The 27931-nt window shown below is 37.3% G+C and overlaps 4 protein-coding genes across 9 annotated transcripts in view; 2 read left to right on the top strand and 2 right to left on the bottom strand.

The window, feature by feature from the left end:
• Positions 1–1049, top strand: part of LOC113673039 (dynein axonemal heavy chain 5) — a 49273-nt gene extending 48224 nt beyond the window's left edge. For both annotated transcript variants that reach the window (XM_027189385.2, XM_089200206.1), the window contains one exon: positions 29–1049. In XM_027189385.2, the coding sequence (XP_027045186.2) occupies positions 29–415 (387 nt within the window). In that variant the 3' untranslated portion in view covers positions 416–1049. The remainder of the gene's footprint in view (positions 1–28) is intronic.
• Positions 611–10149, bottom strand: LOC113673040 (uncharacterized). Of its 2 annotated transcripts, XM_027189387.2 has the most exons (12): positions 10047–10149; positions 9596–9769; positions 8750–9013; positions 7620–7889; positions 7032–7058; positions 6283–6333; positions 5866–5895; positions 4755–4781; positions 3866–3916; positions 3491–3532; positions 1651–1807; positions 611–1187 (listed from the first exon to the last, which is right to left on the bottom strand). In XM_027189387.2, the coding sequence occupies exons 3-12, from the start codon at positions 8799–8801 to the stop codon at positions 1106–1108; spliced, it is 789 nt and encodes a 262-aa protein (XP_027045188.2). In that variant the 5' UTR covers positions 8802–9013; positions 9596–9769; positions 10047–10149; the 3' UTR covers positions 611–1105. The 2 variants fall into 2 exon arrangements, with proteins under 2 accessions (XP_027045188.2, XP_089056412.1); XM_089200286.1 differs by lacking the exon at positions 3866–3916.
• Positions 10150–10851: 702 nt separating this feature from the next.
• LOC113673034 (lactadherin) overlaps positions 10852–27931 on the top strand; it is a 46815-nt gene continuing 29735 nt past the window's right edge. The window contains exons 1-8 of one of the 4 annotated variants that reach the window (XM_089200273.1): positions 10852–10940; positions 12028–12052; positions 13263–13591; positions 15196–15337; positions 15714–15868; positions 16470–16601; positions 17186–17330; positions 18401–19043. In XM_089200273.1, coding sequence (XP_089056399.1) covers positions 13283–13591; positions 15196–15337; positions 15714–15868; positions 16470–16601; positions 17186–17330; positions 18401–18657 — 1140 coding nt within the window. In that variant the 5' untranslated portion in view covers positions 10852–10940; positions 12028–12052; positions 13263–13282 and the 3' untranslated portion in view covers positions 18658–19043. Of the gene's footprint in view, positions 10941–11091; positions 11313–12027; positions 12053–13262; positions 13592–15195; positions 15338–15713; positions 15869–16469; positions 16602–17185; positions 17331–18400; positions 19044–27931 lie in introns of those variants that run through there. The other 3 variants (XM_089200270.1, XM_089200272.1, XM_089200271.1) reach the window with 3 other exon arrangements.
• LOC113665684 (uncharacterized) overlaps positions 22126–27931 on the bottom strand; it is a 20309-nt gene continuing 14503 nt past the window's right edge. The window contains exons 15-19 of the mRNA XM_089200230.1: positions 27664–27702; positions 26033–26065; positions 25045–25083; positions 22867–23053; positions 22126–22328 (exon numbers count right to left, since the gene is read on the bottom strand). Of these exons, the coding sequence (XP_089056356.1) occupies positions 22247–22328; positions 22867–23053; positions 25045–25083; positions 26033–26065; positions 27664–27702 (380 nt within the window). The 3' untranslated portion in view covers positions 22126–22246. The remainder of the gene's footprint in view (positions 22329–22866; positions 23054–25044; positions 25084–26032; positions 26066–27663; positions 27703–27931) is intronic.

The following is a 27931-nucleotide window of genomic DNA, read 5'->3' as shown; positions in this document are numbered from 1 at the left end:
CTCAGATACCAATGTGGTCATTTTGCAGGAAGTGACACGAGCGCACAAGGGATGGGCCTTGGACTGTGTGGTTCTCCACAATGACGTCACACGGTTCTTTAAAGATGACATCACTCAGCCGCCAGCAGAAGGGGTGTATGTTCACGGGCTTTATCTTGATGGTGCTGGGTGGGACCGGAGAGGCTGCAAACTGGTAGAACCCACTCAGAAGGTCCTATTTACGTCTATGCCAGTCATTCACATCTATGCCATCAATACAACAGCCGGACGCGATGCCCGGATGTACCAGTGTCCGATATACAAGAAACCCAAAAGAACGGACTTGACATATATTGCAAGCGTGGACTTAAAGACCAATCAGAATCCAGATCACTGGATTTTACGCGGTGTGGCTTTATTGTGCGACATCAAGTAAAAGTTGGTTTATCTCTGAACCCGTTTCAACAATTCCATGCGGTCGACAATGACTCATGTGCGAAAAGTACGATAGATATAGATACTTTCTTCCGATATAATTGACTGTGTGACGTTACACTGTGTGAAGTGTTACTCAACGCGACAATTCCTTTCAGAGCACTTCTGTATTATATTCAAAGAGTTTCAGAGAGTATATTGTTCTTCAAATTTTATTTATTATCTTATGCACAAAGATTCAATGTTACAACATGTTTTAATCTACAGCAAATTTCTAGAATCACATCCTTCTGTTCACCTACGGTTGAACTAATTATTCCTCGTCTACCAAATGGCAAATACTATTTTGTATCAAATGTCGCGATCGATAGCTTAGCCTCCAAAAATCTGAGTAATTTATTTGTGAAGAGAGAATCTTATAGCATAAACGTGATTTCTTCAGTTACGTTTCACACCTGTTTGACAAAAATATTCGCCCTCCACTGGTGTTTGTGAACCCCAGTGAAATAACTTGTCAACGTTTCATTCTGACGAAACACTAATCTCTGTGACAACGAAAACTGCTTAAATAAGGTGATGTATATCGTTTAAAATTAAGATCACTTGGAAATTAAACGCCAACACTCCTACAGAAAGAGTGTCAGAGCAGTTCATGTTTTTGAAATAGGTTGACACCGACCCAGTACCTCCTCTACTCTTGGACAGCTGGTGGAATCAGAGTTGACAACGGTTTACACTCATCTTTAGGGAACTCGAGTATTTCTTCTCCCTCCCTAGAGTAACAATAAAATGCATTAACATTGATGCAACCTGGATTGTTCGCTGTGAATCTAAGAGGAACGCCTGACCAGATTTCTCCTCGACAACAACTGTTGGGATCAATCATTTTCAAAATGCCTTGTAAAGTAATTCTAGATATCTTTCGAGTAGGTGGGAAGCGAGGTCATTTCAAAAAGAAAGGTTTTTCCCACAAAGGGCTCTCTCACTACCCCAGTTCTTACGCCAGGTAATTGAGAAAAAAATTTTAAAAATGGTAAATCAGAATAAATCTGTGATAATGTCAACAACGGAAGACATGTTTGAATACATCTTAGAAGTATGCAGAAAGAAAAAAAAGAAGTTGGTGATGATGAAAATGGTGGATTACCAGCACGCACATTATGATGGTTCACTAGAATCCTTTCATCAACTAAGCTACCATCTGAAATACTGAGACGTGCAAAAATTGAGAAATACCTGGCCACAAGCCTGAGAACCAGCTCAACCTTCTTTGAAGGATCCACTTCCATCGGTTCAGCCGAGATGAACCGTTGTGTGCTGTGACCTTGTAATGTTGTAGCACCTGCTCTCCATGCTGGATCCCGTTCAACGACATTGACACGACTGGATTGAGCTAAGAAATCAGTTTAAACGGCAGTCATTAAATTGTTCCCTGGCACATCCCTTAGGTAATATATACACCTTATACGATGGTTTAACATTTATCAGGTTATGATCCATCAAATGTTTTTGTTAGCGTGTAATTGGTCTTAATGCATCACGTGACCGTGTGTTTCCCTGCTAAAACTTGGGGATGTCCGAGAATATCCCTTGAGAGAAATTTCTCAATTTTTAAACCTTAATTGAAGAGAGAGCGTTTTTAGGTTGTTGTAGAGGAACGGAAATATTTGTTTTTTCAAAAAGTCTTACCAGAGAACACTTAAAAGAAAACATCCCACGCAAAAAAAAAGTAAGCTGTTCGTAAACTTTTGTCAAAAGCGTTGCAAAGTGTTTGAAGTATAATAAACACAATAGCCTCATTTTGCGCGAAAATATACTCATCTACTTATCCCAAGACATTATTTGTTCCTAAAAGCTCACAGTTTTTCTCGAGCTTCGCTCTTGAAAAACTGTTCGCATCTTGGAACAGATAATGTCCGCGAATATCCGTGCATATTTTCGCGCCAAGTGGAGGATATTGTTTATGTACGCACGGATATTTTGCGAGCTGCGCGGTATTTTGCGATGAGCAAAATGTCCACTCGTATTTTATGTTAAATCATCAAATAAGGGATTTATTATTCCACTAATATTTCTTTTTCTAGTCTTTTGGCTTATGGTTTAGAAACTTCGTACGGTCTAATATGAGCATCGTACCGAGCGCATAAGGCGTGCGTAAACACACACACACAAAAAAAACAATTAAATGTTCTTGAAAACCGAAAAAAAAATTGTGGGCTTCGAACTTTATTGCTACAAAAGAACATTTCTAAAAAATGGACGGTTCTGCCCGTAGAAAAATTACACTCCGCCTCTCCCAAACGAATTGTAGATCGATCAAGTAGCATCACAATTTCATAGCCGAAAACTTTTTAGACATAGGATGTAGCTTTTGAATCAAGACACAATAGCCGACATCTTGCCGAGTGAAATATTAAAAACCCGAGGCGAAGTTACAGCATAAAAGCATTTTAAATTATGATATTTATTAATTCCCCCCCAAAAAAAGATAAAGGAAAATCTATTTGAGTTTGTGCCTGGTTTCATATTTACTTTGGGCGACAAAACGAGGGGTAGTTTCCCTTATTTGATAATCCACAATGTATGATATAAGTACCTTTTGTTTTTTCATGAAAAAGAAGGTGACAGAATAAACTAGAGGGCCAAAAGAAAAGCTTTTAAATAGCTGGAGTCAAAATTTCCAAGTTTTTTTTCTATCATCTCCGCACCATAATAAAATGACGTTGTTCCTTCGACGTAAAACATACCTGCATTATCCATCACTTTTTTGACGACAAAATAGAGGGTATACATATTAAATATATGTTTTCAAATCGCAACGTTTTTGAAAACAGGGATATATATATACATATTTATACATATATGGTTTCAATCAAATAGTGTGTTATTCCAAAACAAAATAATTCTTCTGAGCCTTTTGGTCACCGTTGTACAACTGTGCAAGTACCTGGCTGCGATTTTTGGTTATTCCTCACTATTCTCTTAATTTTAAGTACACAGAAATGGTCTGATTAGCTCTTATAACTTTTGCAAGCCAAATTTCAGGCCGCGAAAAGTTTTGTTAAATCTAACTTACCGTAAGGAGTTGATTGCCGGGGTGGTGGGGCTTGGGGAGCATCTGGTGATTCAGAAAAAAAAAAAAAAAAAAAAGGAGAAATCGCATCTTAGATGCAAAACTCATGGAAAAAAAATGTTCCCAAAGTTTTCTAAAAATAAACTCACTTTACAATAGAGGGGTTGAGGTGAGAGTATCTTTATTTACAGAGGTATGGTGTTTACAACAACACTCTTCAAGTTAAAAAGCAGAAACAAGACAGTTTGTTATATTAAGTCCCTTGATGTTTTAGGTTTGTTAAAAAGAAGCCTTACTGACTTGTGGACGTCGCCGAGACAGATACCACTTACCAGAGGGGAACTTGTTATTCAACTACATTTGTGAAATACTACTCACCAGAGGGAGCTTCAGAATTAGAATTTGAAGGCAGAAGATTTTGGAACCAACCTGAAGAAAGAGGCGAGTAACAGGGTACAAAAAAAAAATAATGTGGCGATCAGCAACCGTCTGTTTGAAAGGCGACTACCACAATTCAAGAATTAAAAATTATTCGCTCCTTGTTGTAAACCAAAACTGAAAGCAAGAAAACAAATGCTGAAAAAAATTATCTGGACCCTAGTTTAGGTTAATCTTGTTTTCAACAACCTAGCCTGGGCGATTTTCCTCTGTAGTCCAATTTTTTTATTCTGGACGTTTTTGAAATCATATCATTCACGAGCTCTTCATTTACCTTTGAGACAATTTTAGGCTAATTCTGGCTCAATTCTGGTTCCAGAGGACACTTTTTTGTGTCTAAGCTTACTCGCTTCACAATGAAAGAAGAAAGTGTAACAACAACGCAAAATCCTGTGAAAGGTCTTTGCCATGACGAACTTTTTTTTAGGGGATGTTTAACCCTGACGGGCCTTTCAACTGGCGTAAGGTCTATTGGACATACAAACGGGTGAGAATTTAACATATAAATGTACATTAAAAAGGGATCCGTAAAATTATCATAAGCGACATAAAACACAGGCGACCCAAGCTCATTTTAACAGGTTTCGATTTCTTCATTCACTTATGGCAGCATGTTAAAACGATGCGTTTGGCGAAACGGGCCTATCACAAGCTTTCTTCGTGTTCTACCAACATTAGGCGTGGGTTCAACACGCTATAATCCCTGCAAAAAAACATGCTCTATTGCTTGAATAAACCACAACGACAGGACAACGACCACACTCTTCAACTTTTCCAAAACTTGCTTCGGCGTAATATAGAAATTGCAGCGATGAGAGAAACTACTCACCAGAGACTTTACTAAGAATCGATCCACCTGTGAAACGTTGCGAAACGTTGTCAGTAATTTATAACAAGACAGAGGAACAAACCAAAGATAGAATATTTAGTAATATAAATATAAATGATGAAGACAACGATGACAATTGTGTTATTAACTACCGCATTAATGAGAATAAAATGATATTTATCATGATTTTATTTAAAAACTTGAAGCAAACTTCTACGTTTTTTGTAAAGTATATTGATCCATTATCTTTTTGACTCGTTCAATCGCATAAAGGCATCAATAACATGCATGGAAAATTACCGGCATTGAGACAACAAACAAACCAAACCGGCTTAATGAAAAGTGCTATATAGATCCAATCAAGAGAAGGTCAGCATCATCCCGAACGTTAATAGAAAAATTGTAGAATTATTATTTATGATAATGATTTAGCAGTGGCCAATCCATGAGGTGGTTCTTCCTCCGGGACGAATTGGAATTTGGACTTTTGGTTTTTTGCGGGGGGGAGAAACCCGGAGGACCCGGAGAAAAACCATCGCAGCAAGGATGAGAATCAACAAAAAACTTAACCCACATGTGACGCCAGGCAGCCCGGGAATCGAACCCAGGCTACAATGGTGGTAGGCCAGTCGTTCTCCTATTTTCTGTAGCTTCTGCTTGACATGGATTTGGTCTTTAAAAGGTTTTAGTGTAAGTTTGTTCGTTTATGGTCTCATTGCTGTTCTGTGGAGTTGCATTCAACTCGCTCTTCACGTGATGTGGCTTATTGCGAAAAAGTGGATAACTGCATCATCCTCGTAAAATTATACTCTTTAGGGTTCAATAACTGCAAGTGGCCAAGATACACGGAGAACAATGACAGTCCCAAACTAGATCCTTAAGGAACAACGAAAGCAACTCCTACATTTTGCTATTATCTCCGCTACATGCTTTAATCATTGAACCATGTTTTGGCCTCATCATCATCATTATTTTTCACCAGGTTCGTTTGATTTAACAACAATAATAACGGTTATAATTATCAAAATGGAGTGATGTTTAAGGTCAAATATCTAGCCACTGCAGCCAAGCTCTATTAAAACTTGATTCTGCAAGAAAAACAAATACTTACTCTGTTTAGCTGATATATGAATATCCGCCACTAAAAGTTAAAAATAAAAAAATTAAAGGTGAATATTTCCCAGACAATTTTAACAGATTATCAAGGGATTGTTAAACTATCTCTAAGGCTATTTATTTTGTTTCCTGCTACAATGTTGCTAAAAGTAATGATGCACACCCCACTCTACTGTGGCTGCAACTTGCTGCAATTTATCCTTCTGCACTTCGCTATCTTCCCCCATACATGCTTTAAACATTGATCCACGAGTTTGGCTCTAACATCTTCATCACTTTTGTTGACCAGTTTATTTGGTTTGACATTAATGAAGACGATAATTACAAACAGGAAATGATATGAAAGGTAAAATATGTAGCATGGAAGTCAAACTCTTTGAAACATAATAAAAAGGAATAAAAAAGTCAATACCTTCACACAATGCAGAACCTATATTCGACTCTATACGATCCAGTTCTAAACCTGAAATTTAAAAAAAAATTGAAAAAGTCAATGATAAGTATTTCTTAATACTTTAAATAGAATCTTCTAGGAAATTTTAATTGGTCTCCATAAGAATGGTCGTATGCTGTCATGTGCTAAACCAGTTATACCTTGTTATGGAGACTTATCCTTCACTTATTAGCTGAAACACTCCTTGATATTTGTAATCCTAACTTTTGAAATGATTTTGGTGCTCAGCATGTCAATGTCAACATGACCTTGAGTTTTTTTTTTCTTTTATACCCATGATCAAACGAGGAAATTTCGATTTTAAATTTGCAAAATCCCTAAAGTAAATTTTTTCATGTCCAATAATGTAATGAGTCAAATAAAATCTTAGGCTAAAAAACAGCCATTTACTTTTCACTGGAAAGAAAAACATTATATTCACCAATAAAACTTTGGAAAATTTTGTTTTCTTTTCTTGTGATACTTAAGAACTTAAAACTGAGTTTTGTTGTACTGTATAAATTCTGTAACCCAGTAGGATTTTTTTCTTCTCCACCTGGCTATTATCTCAGCCACAAACAACAAGGAATGAGCCACATTTTTGGCTTTCTCTTTAACATATCCAATTACCACTTCCATCTGTGTAAAAATGACAACAACAGTAAACAAGAATTTCGAAGTCATATTTAGGGTAAAATATCTAACCACAGCAAGATAAAAATACCTACCTTGCCTTTCAATTTCTTGTTTTATCCCTAACATTTTGAAGCAAAATTAGTCAATGATGAATAATTTCTTAAAACTCTTAGCGGACTTTGCTAAAGGGATTGTTGAGTACTTCATAGGTGTTCTGTGAACTGCCATTAAACAGTCTTAACTCATATTGCACTCTGAAATAAATATGGCCCAATTCTGTCATATAAAGTTCACAACACAATGATCTAAATTTAACCACAGCAAAGTAGCCCAAGGAAAATAAACAAAAATCATTGCTGAGCTGAGCTTTGGAATTTAGAGTAAAAAGTGAGGAGGAGGAGGAGGAGGTGGAGGAGGAGGAGGAGGTGGAGGAGGAGGAGGAGGAGGAGGAGAAGGAGGAGGTGGAGGTGGAGGAGGAGGAGGAGGAGGTGGAGGTGGAGGAGGAGGAGGAGGTGGAGGAGGAGGAGGAGTAGTAGTAAGTGGTAGTAAGTAAAGGAGTGTGGAAGGCAGGTGGGAGGGAGGTATGAGGAGCAATACATAATTAATTCTCCACTCTCAAGTTAAGTGAAGCATAGATATTTTCTGGAGTTATGAAAAAATATTTCATTAATCTTACATACTTCTTTCCATTGCATTCTCTGTTTCATTGGGTGGATGGAAAGATATACCTTGTGTGAATGCTATGACAACTTCAGGTGTAAACACACACTTAAGAACACCATTTTCAGGCTGCCCAGACACAATTCCTGCCTCTTTTGGTGCAGTTTTCACTCGATAGAAGGTGAACTTCTTTGCCTCATATGCTGATCTTTCTATTGACATCTCTTCTCCACGCCTGAGAGCCCATCCTCCTACATCATAACCATCAATTGATATATCCACATGACAACCTGAAATGGACCAAAGAAACAAGAGTGTCAAACAATGGGCAGAATACTGAAGTTTGGGGTTTAGTAATAAATTTTTATAGTATGATTCAAGACATCACTGTTTACATACAGAGTTGTGAGACAACAAAATAGCATTTCTCAATTACTATTTTCACTCAAATGAAAATTGCATGCATATAATAAATGACAAATTGAACAAAAATTGTATTTTTAATTTAATTTTAGTAATTACTGAGAGTTAATTTAATAATTTTAACACACATATTAAATAACAAATAGAAAATGCATAAAAATGTTAAGGTTGGAGAGCATGAGTGAACTCTTGCTTCTATCCAGACTTTTCAAATGCATGCAGCTCTTTATACATATGTAACTTAGCATATGTGAATTGTGTTTCAAGAAAGACTATATGGTCAATTTTCTACACTATAGTTTAGAAGAATTTGGAAACCTCCCCCTTCAGTCCTTTTTCCAGAACCCTTGGCTACAAGATCTTCCTTCGTTATTGTACATATTGTAATTGAACATATTAACCCACTGAAACAGTTGCAGCTAAACATATGACAGGAGTTTTGCTTCTCATATTTAACTGTGCAGGTCATTTCATACATGCATGTCAGTGAGGCTCTGAAAAAAGGCTAACACTTAAAATATCAGCTTGAAAAACTCTCCATGATGGCCAATTTACTTCATCAACCCAGTTGATAAAAACAAATTATCAATACTAGAGAGGTTTACCAAGTTAGGCCATCAGGATTGCTGATCCCATTAATTTTTGGGTCAGTATTTGAATTATGAACTACAGATACATTGTATATGCAGTTCACAAACAGAATATATCTGACATGTTTGTCTCTTACCATAGGTATGTGAGTTTTTGACATGTATTTTATATTGTGTCCCACTTTTCATTTCCACAAACTCTCCATCTGGAGTTTTGAAGTGTTTTCCTCCTATTATTTCCACAGAATAGCCCTCGTAAAGAAGAAAGTTCACATATCGCACCGATGGTGTTCCATGGGCTGGGTCATGTTGGACTCTACCAGATGAAGCAGCCTGAGTGGGTCCTCATGATTGTTGCCCCACAGCTGCAGGTGAGGGTGCAGGAGATGAAGTGTAGGAGCCTGGGATTTAAAAAGAAGAAGAGCAAGGTCCTGTTTAGCATACACACGTTCAACTTTAGATACCTTAATATCCAAAAGTTTTCAAATAAAATAATACACTCTATGTAACCTTTTTCAATCATAAAAAAATAGTTCAAAAAAACCTAATAAGATCTTGCTAATGACCGATATAAACCTTTCATAGTCAACAAAAAAATAACAAGGATTGCCACGAGAAAAACTGTTGGATTATAAAATATCTCCCTCCAGCATAACAATTCAGTTTTTTTAAACTTCTCAGCTAATCAGGCTGACCCTAACACCACCTCTAATCTCTTAAGTTAGCTGTTAATTGTAAATCTTGCTGTTTTCATCTAACTAAATTTCAAATTAAGTATTTGAGTTTTTTACTTTAAACATTCCTTATGATGGACAATTTCTTAAACACAGTTGTATATCAAAGAATCCATCACAGTGTAATTAGCAATCGCAGACAGCAACATTAGTGTATATATTAAGAGTAAAGAGTGGTTCAATGGGTATCCTTAATTGTTATGAACTAAAAGCTGGCAGTTAACTTTTTGTTTGATTTACAAGTCTCACCATCATTTATAGCCATAGATAAATTATCACTGCTGGCCACAAGGCAATGCTTTGTAGGAGTAGCTTCTCCTGCACCCCTGGGTCTGGTGACTGTGGGGGTACTTCCCAGATTCCCATCAATCGGTAACACTGATTGATGAGGTAGCTGTGCTGATTTCAAGTGTACAGCATGAGCTGATTGATTCAAGCAAAAAAAAATGTTCAGTCTTCTACAGGGCTGATATTGAATAAAATCTAGCTTGCTCTGGGGAACTTAATGGAAATATTTTAAGTTTCCAAGTTAACAAGAAAGTGGAGATTTTCTTGTGCAGCAAAGACATCTACCTATCCTTAAGGACCTCACTGACATAAAAATGCTCTTCCAAAGAGATCTATGCAAACCACATATTTGGAAAAAGGTTAGTTATAAGGTATTCCTTTTACAATCAGTAATTCCTCTTAATCATAATACCTTTCTCTGCACCAGGGTTTATTTTGTCAGTAGGATCACTCTCTGTTGTGTCAGCATTGCCTTGATCCCCATATTCCATCAGTCACTATGTCATCTTGCCCACCTGCTTGGTGAACAGAGCAACGCTTACTTTAAACTGATCACTATTTTGTCTCAAACAAAATAGGAAACTAAATTAGCATTCTCAAATGCTCAGAGGGTATTCTATATTATTCTCCCTTATCAAAACGCGACATATGCAGTTAGAATTACCATCAGCCTCAACACTGTCTGGTTTACTTGAGAAAACCTGAATTCTTTGCGCAAGATCCGCTCTGCCAATTGTATCAAACCCATCTTGCAGCAGGTTCAGGTTCTGTGGACTAATATGAACATCCTGTTCGAGTGCTTCAAATAACTTCAGTCCACTTTCCATATTTTCAGTCAGTCTCCTAGGAAGAATATCCCCTACAGCATAAATTAACCTCTCCAGATCTCTTCTAGTCAGTTCCATAGACAGATCTATAAGCAGTTTTCTGTAAGGACTTATGCGACTCTCCTCTCGAGCGGATGCCATGATCCCAAATGGCGGAAGTGCGGGTGGAAGCGAATTTTTAAATTTCGTTCCCAGGGTCCTCTCTTATTATTCAGCATGATCAGCATGATATGAGAGATAGTTTTTAATCGTCTTCATCTGGGTTTCTTTCCGTCCCAAGGCTCTGAACTCTTTTTAATTTCGACTTTCGGTTATATTAAGGTGACTCAAATTTGTAAGATCTCTCGTCTTTTTTTCACAGAGTTTGCTATCTGCTGGTTTAGAGGCGCCAATCAATTACCAAAGGCAAATCAGATCTACAAGGTTAAAACAATTAGCTCTGGAAATGACTGGGTATCACCTGCCCAGACCATAAACAGGTGATTGCAAGATATACGTTCAATTATTTATCGATCGGCTATCGCCCCAATCACAAACAAAAACCGTGTGACCTTGATAACCTACACACCAGGTGAAAAGATAACAACTCCGGGGAGTCCGTGTGTATGACGAATTTGATTAGTCTCTTTTGCACAAAGATCGTTGTGGCTCTTCTGTTTTACAAAGATTTGCAGTAATTTAGCATTCAAGTCTTATTTCGCAATTTTCGAGTGGTTATATCAATTTCTTGCGATTTTTATTCTCTGGAATGCTTCGCAAACAATAGTGGTTTCGGAAGATGAAAGTGCCTTATTCGTGGTTCGTTCTCCTATTTCTGGTAGGATTATTATCTGTTTCTGAATGATATTGAGGTATTTTTCATTTTAAGTGAAACATTTTTCATATATTTCCTCACTTATGACTAGTAAGGTAAAAACTTTACCGTTACTAAAATGCCGCTAAAAGATGACCATCATCAAACAACATCCTGAAAATTTCGATCGTGTCTCTATACATCTTTAAGAACTAAAAAATACTAATTCAAATAAATTAGGAGAGCTCTATCGACAAGTTAATTTTGTAAGACACTGTTTCTCTCCATCGATCGGGTACTCGGGTTGCTAATTAGCTTAATTACTTTCTTCGACCAAATTCTACCATTACTTCAATAATGATTATTTTTAAGTGAGACCGTATTGAAGAAGTTTTAAAAAAAGATCGGGATTTAATTCGCCAGGCTTCAAACAACCATGAACTTAATATAGGCATAGCTAAGGTATTTGCCTTGAGACTTTGGATTGTTGTATGAATTATGTTAAGATACGCATACGTTCTAAGTGTGTACATATTTGTTAACAAAAGCATCATTTATGTCTTTACAAATACGATGTAATATCAAGATCAAAGAGAAAAAATTTAAGACATACGATAATTTAAGAGCTACAACTAGTTTCAGGCCTCACGAAACGATTATTGAGGATTCTCTGTCTCTAAATACTTTGTTTAAAGTACATTATTCATCCTTCTCTGCGAAAGAAACATCTTGTAAAGTATCGTTACAAGAGATATACTTTAATTGCTTTTCAGGTTGTGAGATCAAACGGAGAACAAGGTAAGTCTGATAATGAAAGGTATGTACCAGCGGCAGTTACCATCATTTTGGCTGAATCCCTTTTATCGTCAAGCTGTGACTGAAAATTGAACGGCTGCATCTGTCGTATTAAGTATTGTATTCTGGGTTCAAAATAGAACACTTCCCAGGCTCCTACGGTCATTTTCATCGTTTCAACGACATATCAATCACTAATAGATGACAGCACAGGCGGCCAAGCTCAAGTCTCGAGAAAAAACCAACGATTAATTCATGAAAGCGTCACGCGTTGTGTGACTCGGTGTTAAGTTACGTGAGGAACCGTTGAAAATTTGAACACGTTACAAGGAATAGTACGGGGAACCAAATGTAGTCGATTTATATCAATAAATATTTCGAAATATGAACACGCGTAAAATCAATAAAACTTACCCACATTCTTTGTGTCCGTCGAAGTTTCCGACGATTTCTGCCGTTTTAAGCTTGCTTTACCATCACTGTTATTCATGTTAAAAGACGAAGTTCCTTATGGCGTGTTCAAATTTTTAACGCGTGACACTTTCATGAATTAACTGTTGGCTTTTTCTCGAGACGTGAGCTTGGGCCGCCTGTGATGACAGCGCTTTGCGTTAAAGTATCTCTCCGAATTATCACAAACCCAGACCTGAAAAATATTGAGTTAAGATAACGTAAACAAATACCCATATAGGCATTATTCCAAATAACCCACGGAACGTCAACAAACTCTGAAAGAAACAACAAGGCTACGGGAAAGGAGCCTTATAAGTCCCGACATAAAAGAAACCTTGGTTATGAAAGGGTGAAATTAGCTTTACAGTTTGACCCAAATAAATGTACGAGATTTGATCTCTTAGCTAGTTTCCCTTTTTTTGGGTTAAAATCTCACCTTTTGCTTTCCACCTTAAATTGATTTGATTTTATGGTAAGCTTATCGGAAAGCGCCTTTTTCATTAAATTCAAAATTAACACAACGGCTACTGAATAAAAAAGGAATTATAACTGAGAGGCAATCACGACTAAGAAAAAAGATTGCCTGAAGCGCTTGAAAATGGAGACTGACCAATCATTAAGATGAGAGAGTGGCACGTGTTTCCTGGACAGGTCCCAGAGAGTATGTAGAGTGCAGAAAGATTTTGTTATGCATCTTTTGAGTATTGATGAGGATGGTGTTTACATGTACTTACATGCATATTCCAAAAAAATTATTTAGAATGTAAAGTTCCTCTCGGCATGGAAAACGGCAACATACAGGACGACCAAATAACAGCGTCCTCGCAATGGAACTCAGCCACTCACGGCACAACCCGGGCTAGGTTAAATCTTCTACCAAGTTCAGGAGCGGGAGGTTGGGTGGCTTTACAGCACACAGTTGATGAGTGGCTCCAAGTGGACCTACGCAGTCAATATACGAGTGTTACAGGCCTGGCTACACAGGGGAGGAATGATAACGATCAATGGGTGACAAAATACTACGTGCAATACAGTTATGATGGAGTTAAGTTTGAGTATTACAAGGAAAATGGCCAATCATTGCGCAAGGTAACAGAAAGTAAAAGGTTGCTCAACCGAATTTGCAGCTGCAATACACGACTGATCCATGCCCACATGAGGTTTCTAGTTATCTCACCACACTCAGTTTCTCATTTATCTAAGTCCTTTTTCATCATTCCTTTGATGCTGTTACAATCAGCCGCTTCAATTTGGCCATGCTTAAATGCAACTGTGATTCATTACAATTTCTGAAACACTTTTGATCAACTACACTACATTTTCCTTGATTTATTCCATATCCTTTCTATATTTCAAATCCATTCTATATCCCTCTTCTAGATTTGGGTGACCTAAAAACAATATTACTTTTCATTTTTTTTATTACTTTTTCTGAAAGTTATCAATAACAACTATACTCCTGGAAAAAAAAACCTTACTATGGCTCCGTATTTTTTGGTTTAACAACTTTCCTAATTTTCTCCAGCAAATAAAATTAAACAGCATAAAAACTGGTCTTAACCCTTTTCCACCTAACATTAGCATTCTTAGTCTCTGTAGAAAATCTCTTTCGTTCTTAAATTTCAAGTAACAATTTTTCTCTTCCTCTTCCCCCTTCGTATTCTTTTTGTACTCTTAGTTTGTTTTCGTGGGGTTTTAGTTATTTTTGAGCTTTCGTTCGCGTAAATTTGTTACTCCTTTGTTTGGAATTTTAGGAAGTTTCGGAGTTTTTATAGCAGCCAAATGTTGTGGTTCATTTAACAAGTTTAAAACATATTTTCTATGGAGTTTAGACTCAAGCCTGTTTTTTCGTAAATTGATTATTCTCTCCACACTGTTCTCTGCATATTTCCAATGGTACTGACAAGAATTTGTTCGAAAATCAGGAGCTTCTTAAAATGGTGATCATTTCCTTTATCCTCATGACCTACACTTTTGATTCATAGGTGATGCTGTGGATATACATTAGATTCCATTTACTCTCAGGGGTTAAAGCGTTAATGAGTACAATTATTCATCTCTTATGTCATTATACCAAATAAGGTCATGAGGACGTGCACAATGTGCCACGGTATAACTCTGTACCACAGGCAAAAATATGAAGCAACAAAATGGCAGCACTGAATGATTGAACGATCCAAACTTTGATATCGTTTTATTTTTTAAAAAACCAACTTTTAAGTGCGACAGATTTATTTTTTGGTAACAAAGAACACTTAAATGGTTTCGTTCGTGTTTTTTTCGTCTTTCACGTACTCCTTTTGCGATCAATACGATGCACAGATGAGGCCGTGGGATGTGTTTTGCAAACTAAAATCGTAACACTAGAAAGTGAAATAATAGTGGTATAATAACTCCCCTATTCGACGCTTTAATTCTAATATAATACGAGCGGACATTTTGTCTATTGCTTGCAGTAAAATACTACACAACTCGCAAATATCCGTGTGTATTGTATGTTAAACCATCGAATAAGGTGTATTAAATGTTTAACTTTTCCTTTCGGTCTAATTTCAGTTTTACTTCTGATTTCTAAAATTTTGTTCAAAGGAATAGTGACATCATGAAATCGGATAAAAGAGCGCTACTTTCGTCAAAACTTTTTTCTCAGCTCAGATTAATTCCTAACATTCAACCGCTATTTTATGCTTTAGGAGTTTTCCGGAAATCAGGACCGTGATACAGTTGTATATCATGAACTTAACCCGCCAATCACAGCACGGTATATCCGTTTCCGGCCTCTAACATGGCAAGGACTTGTGTCAATGAGGGTTGAACTTTATACATGTCTGCAAGGTACTTCCTGAATTAATTGACATGAACCGAAGCTCTGAAACTTTTTAGCGTGATGCCAGTAAGCTTTATAATGAGTGGTTAATTTTGTTGGTGGTAAAACTCGTGCATTATGCAATCTTTTGCAATAAACAATCAACAATAATTTATTAATGTAGGAGTTAAAATAGGAGGATACTGAATAAATAGCACATATTTGTGTAAAAAGATAAATATATAGATGAATAAATGAGAGAGTCTCCACCAATTTCACCGTTACTGCGATAAACAATTATTTCAGTACAAATTGGCCAAAAATGACGTCATTTCTGACGATGTGCAGACATACTTAGGCTCTACTTTTGACTTAAAACAAAACTTACTTTCTTCTTACTTTTAGTGTGCACTGCACCAGCCGTTGGTATGGAAACAGGTGACATTCTAGATTCTCAACTGTCTGCCTCATCGGGAGATCCTTCAAGGGCTCGTTTGAACGGAGTAGAGGCCTGGTGTCGACAATGGCCGGAAACTGCGAACGAGAATGTGTACATCCAGGTATTTAACAAATTTGAATCTCTCTGCCAAGTTAAAGATCAAAATTGACGAAATAATGATGAGGTGGGAAAGAAGTGAACTATTTAATGTCCAAATGAGCTTGCGAGCGACTGCTGGAGGCCGATTCTTTTTTTGTTCAGGTATTTTTTATTTCACCACGTAACTTTTCCTTATCGCCTTCCTTCTTCATAAGTACTGAGCTCCTGAAACTAATTTTTTTTTCGCGGCTGTCTTTCCATAACGACTTTGAGTTAAGTTGTCTATATTTGTTTGGGTTGAGTTAGGTATTAAACACCAAAGATGTGCAACGAGAATATCAACAAACGCAACTGGGGTTGTTCTGGAAAGACGATCGACTTTGTTTTGAGATTTTCTTTGAAATAGGTTTCGTAAAATAGTCATAGTCATAACAGTCAATCAAACGCAAGTGATATTTCAATTTGAGCCTTTGCGAAACCAACCTTAAGATTGTAAAGGCCTATCATGAAATCGAAGTGAGAGTGTGGCTTGGACTGAAGCAAAGGAAAATTAATGCAACCCCACATTACTTTTGACAATCCATTGCTCAATCTGATACTTCATGAGGATTTGATAATTGTAGGTAGATTTTGGCCGACCTTACCGTATTTGTGCAGTTGCCACTCAAGGAAATAATGCTGGAAACTATGATTACTTGAAAGAATACAAACTGAGATGGTCTGACGATGGTGTTAGCTGGAGGGAAAGTCCAGAGGTAAAAGAGAATTACAATGGAAACAAGAAATATCACAAAAAACTGCCAACTCGACTGTATATATGATTATCATGGTATTCAACTAACTATACTACTTCAAGCGCTCTCTTTCCGACCAACCTCTATGCAAACATTAGAAGGAAGAAGAGTTTATTATCAGATAAGTAAGTTTCATGCGGATAATGCATACAAACCAGGAATTGACTGAATTGGGGAAAGTTTCTCGTAAGTCCCGGTAACGTAACGAGTCTTAACCATACTTTTAAATCCCTAACTAAGAAAGAGTAGTGCCGGTCTTTTCTCAAAAATCCGTTACCTCTTTTCTTTGTCGTGTTGATCTATGGATTGAATTGCAAACCAATTAAGTCTCTTTCTTAAATACAAACAAGTGGCAAACAAAAATAAATTAGGTGATAAGGACAAGTGAGAAACAAGACATTCATAAGATAGCCCTTTGGTTGGACAGTTCTAATTGAAAACATTTTCTTTTCTTTGAGTCGCGGAGGTGACAACAGCCTTGAGACTAGCAACGTTTATTTCCAGTACTGCTTTTTATAAGTACTACTTTTGCATTAAATTTTCAGGTTCTAGAAGGAAATAGCAACGCACATGAAGTAAAGAAGAACATTATTCCGGTTATTTACGCTCGATATTTCCTCCTTATACCTTTAAAGTGGTATCATTGGACATGCACAAGAATGGAAGTTTACGGAGAACCTTGGCCAGAAGGTATATCTTTATATCTTATTTATAAATTTCAATGACGCTCCATAATACCACGTGCACGTGTATGTCTTTTTTTTTTTTTCTTATTACAATTATCTTTCGTAAAGTTATATTTGTTCGACCATTCTCGTGACATGTGAAAGTCTCCCTCGGCAGTGCCACTGAGGATTAACTGAGTTAGGAGACCCAATCCCTCCGATTGCCCTTGAATATAAAGAAGCCTTTGGCCATCTGGTCTCCTAAGAGTAATGTTACATGAACCGTGCACATTTGCTTGATGTTCTCATGGACCATAGAAAGACTTGTCTGAGCACTGCGATTGAACAAAATCTTGTGGGGAAGGATTGTATATTTTTACATCCTCCTGGAAATTCCAAAGTCAGGAATATTCCAAATGTAATCATGCAATGAACTCATTTTTTACTTTGGCCGCTACGATTGGTTGTTTTCTGTGCTATATATGTGCGTACAAATGAATGGCTGCAGTAGTTCATAACCTATGTGCTTTGTCTGGTTCAACATGACAAACAGTCTTGGAAATGATGACAAGATTTCAAAAAATTTAACCCCAGTGACGACTTGTAAAAGAACGTAACAGGTGTTTGCGAGCAAGAAAAACAAAAGGCGTTTTTCCATTGACACAAGCACATTGTTACAGAAACAAAATCACAGCTTGAACACTGTGAAGCAAAACAGTTTAGTTAGTTTTTAAATTGTATGTTCCTGTTCACTGCACTAAACTCGAGTAGACTATTTCACCATGTCTGTTCGGTTTTAGATAACAAACTCACAAGCGATTCGCGCGCCTGATTGATTTCTTGCCACGTTTGACGTCAACTGAGATCTACAACTGGAACAGATAGACGGAACATAGAATCCATCAGTGAATTCGAGAGGATTCCGGGATGAAGTTTTTCTACTTAGTCCTCCTCTAGCTTGAAAGACTCATTTTGATCGTGATGTAGTTGATTTTATACTCAGTAACACAACCTGTCTAGTGTGGACTCTCCGTATCAATGAAAGGTGAAAGCCTAAAATTAAAACTCTCTATTTTTCTTCTATTTTCCATCTAGTCTCAGGAGCGTTGTTTGAGCCACGGTTTGGTCCGGGTAAAGCACTGCCAGGTCATGTGATTTCATCACAGAGTGTCACTGATGTCATACAATGTATCAAGTTGTGCTTGGAAACCAATCAGTGCCAGTCGATTAATTTTAACAACCAGCAAAAGGAATGTGAAGTAAGCGGGTCCAAAAGTGAGATGGCCAGTATCCAAGAACGAAACGGCTTTCATTATTACGAGGTCGTTTCTTTCCAAGGCATATTTATTTAAGAACATGCCAAGGTTTCCACTTTACTTACACGTATACTACGATGGTAGCTATGCTGTGAAACCTTAAGCTTAATGGAAGTAGAAACTCTCATAAGCGATTTAGTGGCACAAAACAGAAGCAGTCCATCACAGCAGTAGGTACTCAGTCACCTCGCCACCAGAAAGACTCACCACCAAGGTGTAATCAATCTCGCCTCCAAGGCGTGTTACCTCGACACCACGTAATAAATGCAATTTAAAAAACCCGGGTATTTCCTTTGCAAGTCGAAATATAAAAGTTGACTTACACCCGGGAAGGGCACAATCAAAGCTACAACTCAAAGAAATAACGATAACCTGACCTCTATCGTGTTTCTGTTCCAAGGAAATAAAAATACACTTCACTTCACACCTTATTAGACTACTTCTTTGCTAAAAATGTTCAACCCATTATCTTTCGAAATCCAGAAAACCATGGCGCACTTTTTGTGAAAACGCGGAATATTAAAAAGCGATAAAAAAATCATAATTCATTAAAATCGGTTGCCAGTCATTACGAACCCACACTCGTTTCGTACTCAGTCTATTACTAAAGCCTAAATTTAAGAAATCGTAGAACTGAATGAGACTTCAACCTTTTGTTACTGTCGCAAAGAACGGCAAACATGCTTCTTCTTCAGTTAACAATCAAAGGAGAAAAGGGCTAAGGAATCTCATTCACAACGTGTACTAATCGACTTTTAGTGGCCTATTTGTGATTTTAGACGCTAAATGCCGATTTTTTATTTGGGACACTATTGGCTAATTTGTGACTTTGGACACTTGTGGCCGATTTATGATTTTGGACCCTAGTGGCCCATTTGCGATTTTGAACACAAACGGCCGGTTTGTGATTTTGGACCCTTGACGCTGTTTTTTTATTTTGGACCCTGGTGGCAGAATTGTGATTTTGTGCCCTAGTGGCCGATTTTTCAATGTAGACCCTAGTGGCCGATTTGTGATTTTGGACCATAGTGAACGATTTTTCAATTTGGACCCTAGTGGCCATGTGTGATTTCGGACACTAGTGGCCGATTTGTGATTTTGGACACTAATGGCCGATTTTTCAATTTGGACCCTCGTGGCCGATTTGTGATTTTGGACACCAGTAGCCGATTTTTGATTTTAGTCATAGTGGCCGATTTGGACCCTGAAAGTGGCTGATTTGTGATTTTGGCCACCAGGGGCCGGTTTGCAATTTGGGACACTTGGGGCCGATTTGTTAATTATTCTGGACCCTTGACGCTGTTTAGTGATTTTGGACACTGGTGGCTGATATTTCATTTATTGGACCTTAATGGCTGATTTGTAAGTTTTGACACAAGTGGCTGATTTGTGATTCAGGACACAAGTGGCCCATTTGTGATTTTGGACTCTAGTGGCCTATTATTCAACTTAGACCCTTGTGGGCGATTTCTGATTTTGGTCCCTATAGTGGCCGATTTGTGATTTAAACCCTAGAAGACCCTAAAAGTGGCTGGTTTGTGATTTTAGACCTTAAAATTTCCGATTTGGGATTTTTGACACTAGTGGCCGATTTGTGATTTTAGACCCTAAAATTGCCGATTTGTGATTTTAGACCCTAAAATTGCCGATTTGTGATTTGGACCCTTGTGGCCGATTTGCAAATTAGGACACTTAGGGCTGATTTGGGATTTTTGACACTAGTCGCCGATTTGTGATTTTGGACTCTAGCTGCCGATTTTTGATTCAGGACACAAGTGGCCCATTTGTGATTTTGGACTTTGGTGGCCTATTATTCAACTTAGACCCTTGTGGGCGATTTCTGATTTTGGTCACTATAATGGCCGATTTGTGATTTTAGACCCTAGAAGACCCTAAAAGTGGCCGATTTGTGATTTTGGACTCTAGCGGGCGATTTGTGATTTTGGACATTAGTGGCCCATTTGTGATTTTGGACACTAGTGGCCGATTTGTGATTTGGACCCTTGTGGCCGATTTGCAAATTGGGACACTTGGGGTTGATTTGAGATTTTGGACATTAGTGGCTATGTGATTTTGGACCTTTGTGGCCGATTTGTTATTTTTGACCCCAGAAGCCGGTTTGCAATTTTGAACTCTGAAAACCGATTTATAATCCTGGATAATAGTGGCCTATTTGTGATTTTGGACACTAGTGGCCAAAAGAACAAAAATTATTACGTTAATTTAAAAAACGTTTTTTGTCCACACTATCACCACTTTTCAAACCAGTTTCTCTTAATTTACAAACTAGGAACGAAAATGTTTCAACAACTAATACTAACCCATTAAAAGTATATTTAATACATTCAAGACATAGTTAACCTACATATATAGACTAAGTTGTACAAAAGGTTTTAGAGTTTATCTTTACCCCATTAAATTTAGCAACCCGACTTCATAACCTACCTCACCTTTCTTTAATCCCTTTAATTTAGTACACCATCTTTCATTTTTCAGTATCCATGTGGTTGACATAGCTGTACTACAGGTTGTTGGTCCCTCATCGCTAGTGACGAATCGGGTTTTTTGACCGCGCGAGATCTGGACGCAAATGTGGCGCGAGCTTTGAAAATGTCGACTAGCAAAACAAATATGGCGGCTCGGTACGATCGCACGATTATAGATTTATATCAACATTGTCGAACACATTCAACCTTGTATAGCAGTTTTAAACACTGGCACTTTTCTTTAGTTGAAAAAGAAATTACTCAGGTCACATACAAACAGTACACGAAGATCCTCTTGATCTGATTTTCATTACTTTGCAAATATTCAGAGAGTCAATAAATTTAAAAATATTAAAAAGAGAACTTTTGGTACAACGTGTACATCATGTAAATCGATTTAAAACAAAATTATGCAAGATTACCTTCATTCCACCGATTTAGGAATGATGTAATAAAGCAACAAAGTGCTTCCCAACTGTTACAGTTTATAACAGAGTTACTATACAATACATAACGAACAAAATTTCTCAGTTTAAATTTACCCTATGCTGTTCTCGAAAAACACAAACCTCACATCACTGATGATACATTGGAAGTTAAGCGTGCGGCGTGCCTCTTCGCTGTGATCCATAGCTATAGGGCGCTTATATAGTATTCTAACTGACTCGTTCATTACAAGGACTATTTTGCCAATGTGCCCATAAGAGAGCTATTTTTACATCAGTTTTTCGAGTCATTTCTTCGATCACATTTCTAAGAAAATTACTAAATGAACATTCATGTAAAGCGAAAGGCACACTGATGAAATCCTTCCACGTTCCTCTGATTTGACTATTTTCAGATAACAAAATAAAATAACCACACCAGAGAGTCAGAGAGAAAAAATAGCAGAAACTTGCCTCTGACTTTTCCACTGTTTGTTTGTTTGTTTTTGACCACGACTAGCTTAAGTCATGCAACTTATTTTCAACGGTCTTTAACCAGGTGGTCGTACAAAATCAGCGCGATTTGGTTTATCTCACAACTATCCAGTTTAGACATAAGTTCGTCAAAGTGAACCCAGTAGTCACTCTGTAGGGTACTCTATCTAAAGCTATCTAACAGTCAATCATTGCATAGACACCGACCCAGTCTATGCTCTACTCTTGGACAGCTGGTGGAATTAGAGTTGACAACGGAGTGCACTTGCCTTCGGGGAATTTGAGACCTTCTTCTCCCTCTCTGAAAACAAAGAAATACCCAAAAAGGAAACAAATTGCTTTAGATAACACAACAAAACGACATCGGAAGCTCATCTTGTATCTTTGGACCCCTTCACGATACCCAAAATGAAAATACTAGCCAAGCTGGTTCAATAAATTTTGGTGTTTAGCCTTAGTTGAGAGGCTTGTTGGCCCGCAGAGGAAGAGTGAGAAAAGGTTCTTTACAGTTAGCGATCCTTATGATTCAAAAGAAGCTTGTTGGAGAACAAGTTGCACAATGTGACACCCAAAACAGAAAAAAATAAAAATAAGGTTGCTTTCCATCGATTGTTTTGGATGAAAAAGGCGTAAATTTCATCCCTAGCGAGGTGATTTTTTGTCCATACGGTCGTTAACCATGCAAAGTGTCCGCGAAAAGTTAACCATGACTGATTATTAATTAGAGTAAAGCTTAAAAAACTATCTTCCGGACCGTAGCAGATCTAAATTAAAACTATTAATGCATCAAATACTTTGAAACAGTTCACTTGCCCTCAAAACGCATACTTAAGTGTTACCTTGCCACAAGCCTGAGAACCAACTCAATCTTCTTTGAAGGATCCACTCTGATTGGTTCAGCCTTGATAAACCGTTGTGTGCTTTGGCCTTGTAATGTTGTTCCTCCTGATCTCCATTCTGGATCCGATTCAACGACGTTGACAAGATTGGCCTTGTAACCTTCTTCTTCCTTGAAACCAAGAGAACCTAAGAGGAAAAGAATATATAAGACAGTCCTGAAGTTATTACCGGTTCCATTGTTAACGTTTTTTTTTTCGGAATTACAGTGGACAGCGAGGAGGTCCAATCCAAATACACGAGCCCAAAGTGGTCAATTGGTATTTACCAAACGTTCTCTTCCGAATTCCAGGAACTAAAACATAATAAGCGTGCTGATGGGGTGTAACAAGAAATAATGTAGTAGAGAGAAGCTCTCCCTCTCTCGCTTCCACCGAGCCTAATTCCTTTCTCAGTTAGATAATAAATAGCCAACTAGAGGGATAGATGCAGAGAAGGACATGGTTCTGTCAGGGTACCATTTCATTGTTTGAAAATCGTAAGAATATTGGTGTCTTAAAAAACAAAATGAATTTTTGGTCAGTTTAGACCTCCTTCAAGTTATAATTTAGACAAAATTTTACTTTTCTCTCATTGTATGATCTTGATCTAACTCGATTCTAACTTGTAAACGCAATGCGTTTTTTGTCTTTTAATTAGGTTGCATTCTTCCCAAGTTTACTGCAAGAAGCAGTCTTTGAGTACTACTTACTCCCTGAGAACGCGTAACGTATTTCTGAACCTAAATGGATAGGAGAGAAGAAAGACACTACTCTCTTAGTGTACCATCCTCTTCTTTCAAAATTATGAAAATGTTTATCGGTGCCTCAAAACTTAAGTTATGAATTGCTCATTTTTCGCAGGGAAAGACATGGTTCTGTCGGGGTACAATTTCATTGGTTAAAAATCATAAGAAAATTCGTGTCTTAAAAGCAAGTGACCTTTTAAACGCTATGCGTTTTTTCTTTTCTTTTTTTTTTTTTGTCTTTTAACTAGGTTGCACACTCCCAAAATTTTCTGTCTTTTCTTTCTGTGATGCATAGAAACTCTAGTAAAAAGTAATAGTTTGTTATTCATAGTAATTGAACTTGCTGGTACTCTCTTTAATTCCAAATCGATTTTTGGCACAAGACCCCTCCCCCCAATTCTCCATGAGGAGGACTGCGTAAGTCCCTGTGCTGGTTTCAATTCAGAGAACACATATATTTAAACACGACTTACCAGCACCCATAGACAGACACATCGGTCTGGTTACAATAGGCCATTTTACAGTTGTGTACTTAGTTGCCAAGCCTTTGATTTGGAAAGGGGCTGAAGGTGACCATATTGTGATAGAGACCAGTATCTAGTTAGAATGATGACAAAGTAGTTTACATTTGAAAAGCAGCAATGTTTGTATCACAACAAGGTCAACCTTAGCCTCACTCCTTTCCAAAGGCTTGGCAACCAAGCAGGCAACTGCAAAATGGACTATTTTGGTTACAATTCAGACAAAATGATTCTTTCACCATTTTTGTCCATTCTAATTCAAACAAACAAACTCTGTTGGAAGGCATATGTTTCCACACACAAAATAAAGCATATGTCAATTAACTTTTTAACGTCTGGAAAAGAATTCTCTATTTCATCACATTTCTGCTTTACATGTGGACAAATGTTGTCGTAATATAGAATTCCTAAAGGGCTACAAAAACTGGGCAAGTTAAATACGTGTTAACCCTTTCACCCCCAAGATCTCATTAGTAATTCTCCTTACTGTTTGTCATATAATTCTTGTGATGTTAGTTCAGAGAATTTTGGTACTGGATCAACTAATAATCCCTTAATTGATATTGTTCTCTATTCTCATTGCTTGTCTGCTTGATATTTTATTGATATTGTAAGGAGAAATTATATCTTGGTCACTCATGGGAGAAAAAGGGTTTAAAGAGGAAATCAAGCGGTGAAGGTATAAATTGTCAACCCAAAACTATGTTCACAAGTTTTTGGAACTGTTGCTTTTTAAAAATACATATTAGATACGTATACCTTTTCTTTTCTCATCAAAAGGGTGATGGACTAGGTATTAACATTTCACATCGAAGAAGAAGTTCCGTTCTTGCTACTGTGCGAGGGTGAAACAAAGCAGTCGTTGTACTTACCTGCTGGGGTCATTTTCACTTTACGAGTTCTGGATTTACCTTTTTAATGGAAAAAGAAAAAATGCTCAAATTGGAACCTTTTTTGAAAACTGGTGTATATATACATATTAATCATAACCATTACGATTTACTCAAATGTGATTGGTGAAGTAACTTCTTTATTTTTCGCGAATTATTTTGTAGAGTTGTAATCGGACAGTGTGATTGAACAGTTGGCTGTCATCGGACACCTGTCATCGGATAGTTGAAACAGCCAATAGTCTCCCTTTCCTGACCAAGATTTGCAAGTTCAAACAAATCAGCGGGAAAATGACTCTTTTTTCTTCTACGAATTAATTCTTCCTTCTGCCACTTTGTTTTTTTTTTCTTTCGCGACCTCTTTTTTCAATTTCTACTTCTCTTTTTATCCATGCACAATTCTTCTCTCCATCAGCGACTTTTTCAAAACCGGCGACTTTTTCAAAACCGGCGCCTTATTCTCAATCTGTAAATTTTTACTGTATTTTTTGGTGGACTGCCAGGTGACCATTAAAAAAGACTACTCTGTGGTTGTGCTTTTCCGCAGTCATATTGATCTGTGTTTCCTTTCCATTGGACTGTCATTGTGTTTTACCTGATTATCTTCCAGCATTGCATTTGCTGACCGCTTTGTTAGGTGAGCTCGCAATCTTAAGGCACTTAAGAAGAAGTCACATGTGAAAAAAAAGTCGCAGTCAAATAGCATGAGGTCGCGTAAGTTGATTCCCCTTCCCGGCCACTGTTGAATGGATTGAAGTTTTCATGCAAACTACCCCTTACAATATTCTTAGCATAGCACAAACCACATGAAGTCATCAACCTTATTTTTTTTGTTCAATGGTAATTAGAATAAGAAATTCTCAACAAATTTTCATGTTGAACGTTATAAACGCAATACGTTTTTTGTCTTTTAATTAAGTTGCATTCTCCCCAAGTTTACTGCAACAAGCAGTCTTTGAGTACTACTTACTGAGACCTGAGCACGCGCGACGTGTTGCTGAACCTAAATGGATAGGAGAGAAGAAAGACATTACTCTCTTAGTGTACCATTTTCTTCTTTCAAAATTATGAAAATGTATATCGGTGCCTCAAAACTTAGGATATGAATTGCTCATTTTTCGCAGGGAAAGACATGGTTCTGTCGGGGTACAATTTCATTGGTTAAAAATCATAAGAATATTCGTGTCTTAAAAGCAAGTGACCTTTTAAACGCTATGCGTTTTTTCTTTTCTTTTTTTTTTTTTTTTTTTTGTCTTTTAACTAGGTTGCACACTCCCAAAATTTTCTGCAGGCTTTGGTTTACGACAAGAACGAGGCAATTCAAACGCTACATGAGTGTACCAACATAAAATCAATAAGGAAGTGATCACCGAATATCACCGGAAATAGAGAAGCCAGCAGAGTGAAAAATTACTAGGGTGTAATGATCAGGGGATTATCATCCACGTTTGCGACATGTATTCAAGTGCTTTGCAAAGAGTCTTTGCTTTCTGTGATGCATAGAAACTCTAGTGAAAAGTAATAGTTAGTTATTCATAGCAATTGAACTTGCTGGTACTCTCTTTAATTCCAAAGAGGCTTTTGGCGCAAGTCCCCTCCCCCCAATTCTCCATGAGGAGGACTGCGTAAGTCCCTGTGCTGTTTTCAATTCAGAGAACACATATATTTAAACACGACTTACCAGCACCCAATGACAGACACATAGGTCTGGTTACAATAGGCCATTTTACAGTTGTGTACTTAGTTGCCAAGCCATTGATTTGGAAAGGGGTTGAAGGTGACAATATTGTGATAGAGACCAGTATCTAGTTAGAATGATAACAAAATAGTTTACATTTGAAAAGCAGCAATGTTTTTATCATAACAAGGTCAATCTTAGCCTCACTCCTTTCCAAAGGCCTGGCAACCAAGCAGGTAACTGTAAAATGGACTATTCTAGTTACAATTCAGACAAGATGATTCTTTCACCATTTTTGTTCATTTGAATTCAAACAAACAAACTCTGTTGGAAGGCATATGTTTCCACACACAAAATTAAGCATACATCGATTCACTTTTTAACGTCCGGAAAAGAATTCTCGGTTTCATCACATTTCTGCTTTACATGTACTCAAATGTTGTCGTAATATAGAATTCCTAAAGGGCTACAAAAACTGGGCAAGTTAAATACGTGTTAACCCTTTCACCCCCAAGATCTCATTAGTAATTCTCCTTACTGTTTGTCATATAATTCTTGTGATGTTAGTTCAGAGAATTTTGGTACTGGATCAACTAATAATCCCTTAATTGATATTGTTCTCTATTCTCATTGCTTGTTTGCTTGATATTTTATTGATATTGTAAAGAGAAATTATATCTTGGTCACTCATGGGAGAAAAAGGGTTTAAAGAGGAAGTCAAGCGGCGGAGGTATAAATTGTCAGCCCAAAACTATGTTCACAAGTTTTTGGAACAGTTGCTTTTTAAAAATACATATTAGATACGTATACCTTTTCTTTTCTCATCAAAAGGGTGATGGACTAGGCATTAACATTTCACATCGAAGAAGAAGTTCCGTTCTTGCTACTGTGCGAGGGTGAAACAAAGCAGTCATTGTACTTACCTGCTAAGTACGTTTTCACTTTACGAGTTCTGGATCTACCTTTTTAATGGAAAAAGAAAAAATGCTCAAATTGGAACCTTTTTTGAAAACCGGTGTATATATACATGTTAATCATAACCATTACAGTTTACTCAAATGTGATTGGTGGAGTAACTTCTTTATTTTTCGCGAATTATTTTGTAGAGTTGAAATCGGACAGTGTGATTGAACAGTTGGCTGTCATCAGACACCTGTAATCGGATAGTTGAAACAGCCAATAGTCTCCCTT

Source organism: Pocillopora damicornis, chromosome 3, assembly GCF_964200805.1.
Source record: "Pocillopora damicornis chromosome 3, jaPocDami1.2, whole genome shotgun sequence".
Classification (NCBI taxonomy): domain Eukaryota; kingdom Metazoa; phylum Cnidaria; class Anthozoa; order Scleractinia; family Pocilloporidae; genus Pocillopora; species Pocillopora damicornis.
This window is presented reverse-complemented; position numbering and strand designations above follow the sequence as displayed.

What these genes read in the sequence shown, in the direction of transcription:
- LOC113673040 (XM_027189387.2), bottom strand. Translation starts at nt 8,801, where the DNA reads ATGAAAAGTGGGACACAATATAAAATACATGTCAAAAACTCACATACC. An exon ending in ACAAGAAATTGAAAGGCAAG is followed by an intron (nt 6,334 to 7,031) that starts GTAGGTATTTTT and finishes TTTAAATTTCAG; the next exon opens with GTTTAGAACTGGATCGTATA. An exon ending in GTTCTCAGGCTTGTGGCCAG is followed by an intron (nt 1,188 to 1,650) that starts GTATTTCTCAAT and finishes TTGTTACTCTAG; the next exon opens with GGAGGGAGAAGAAATACTCG.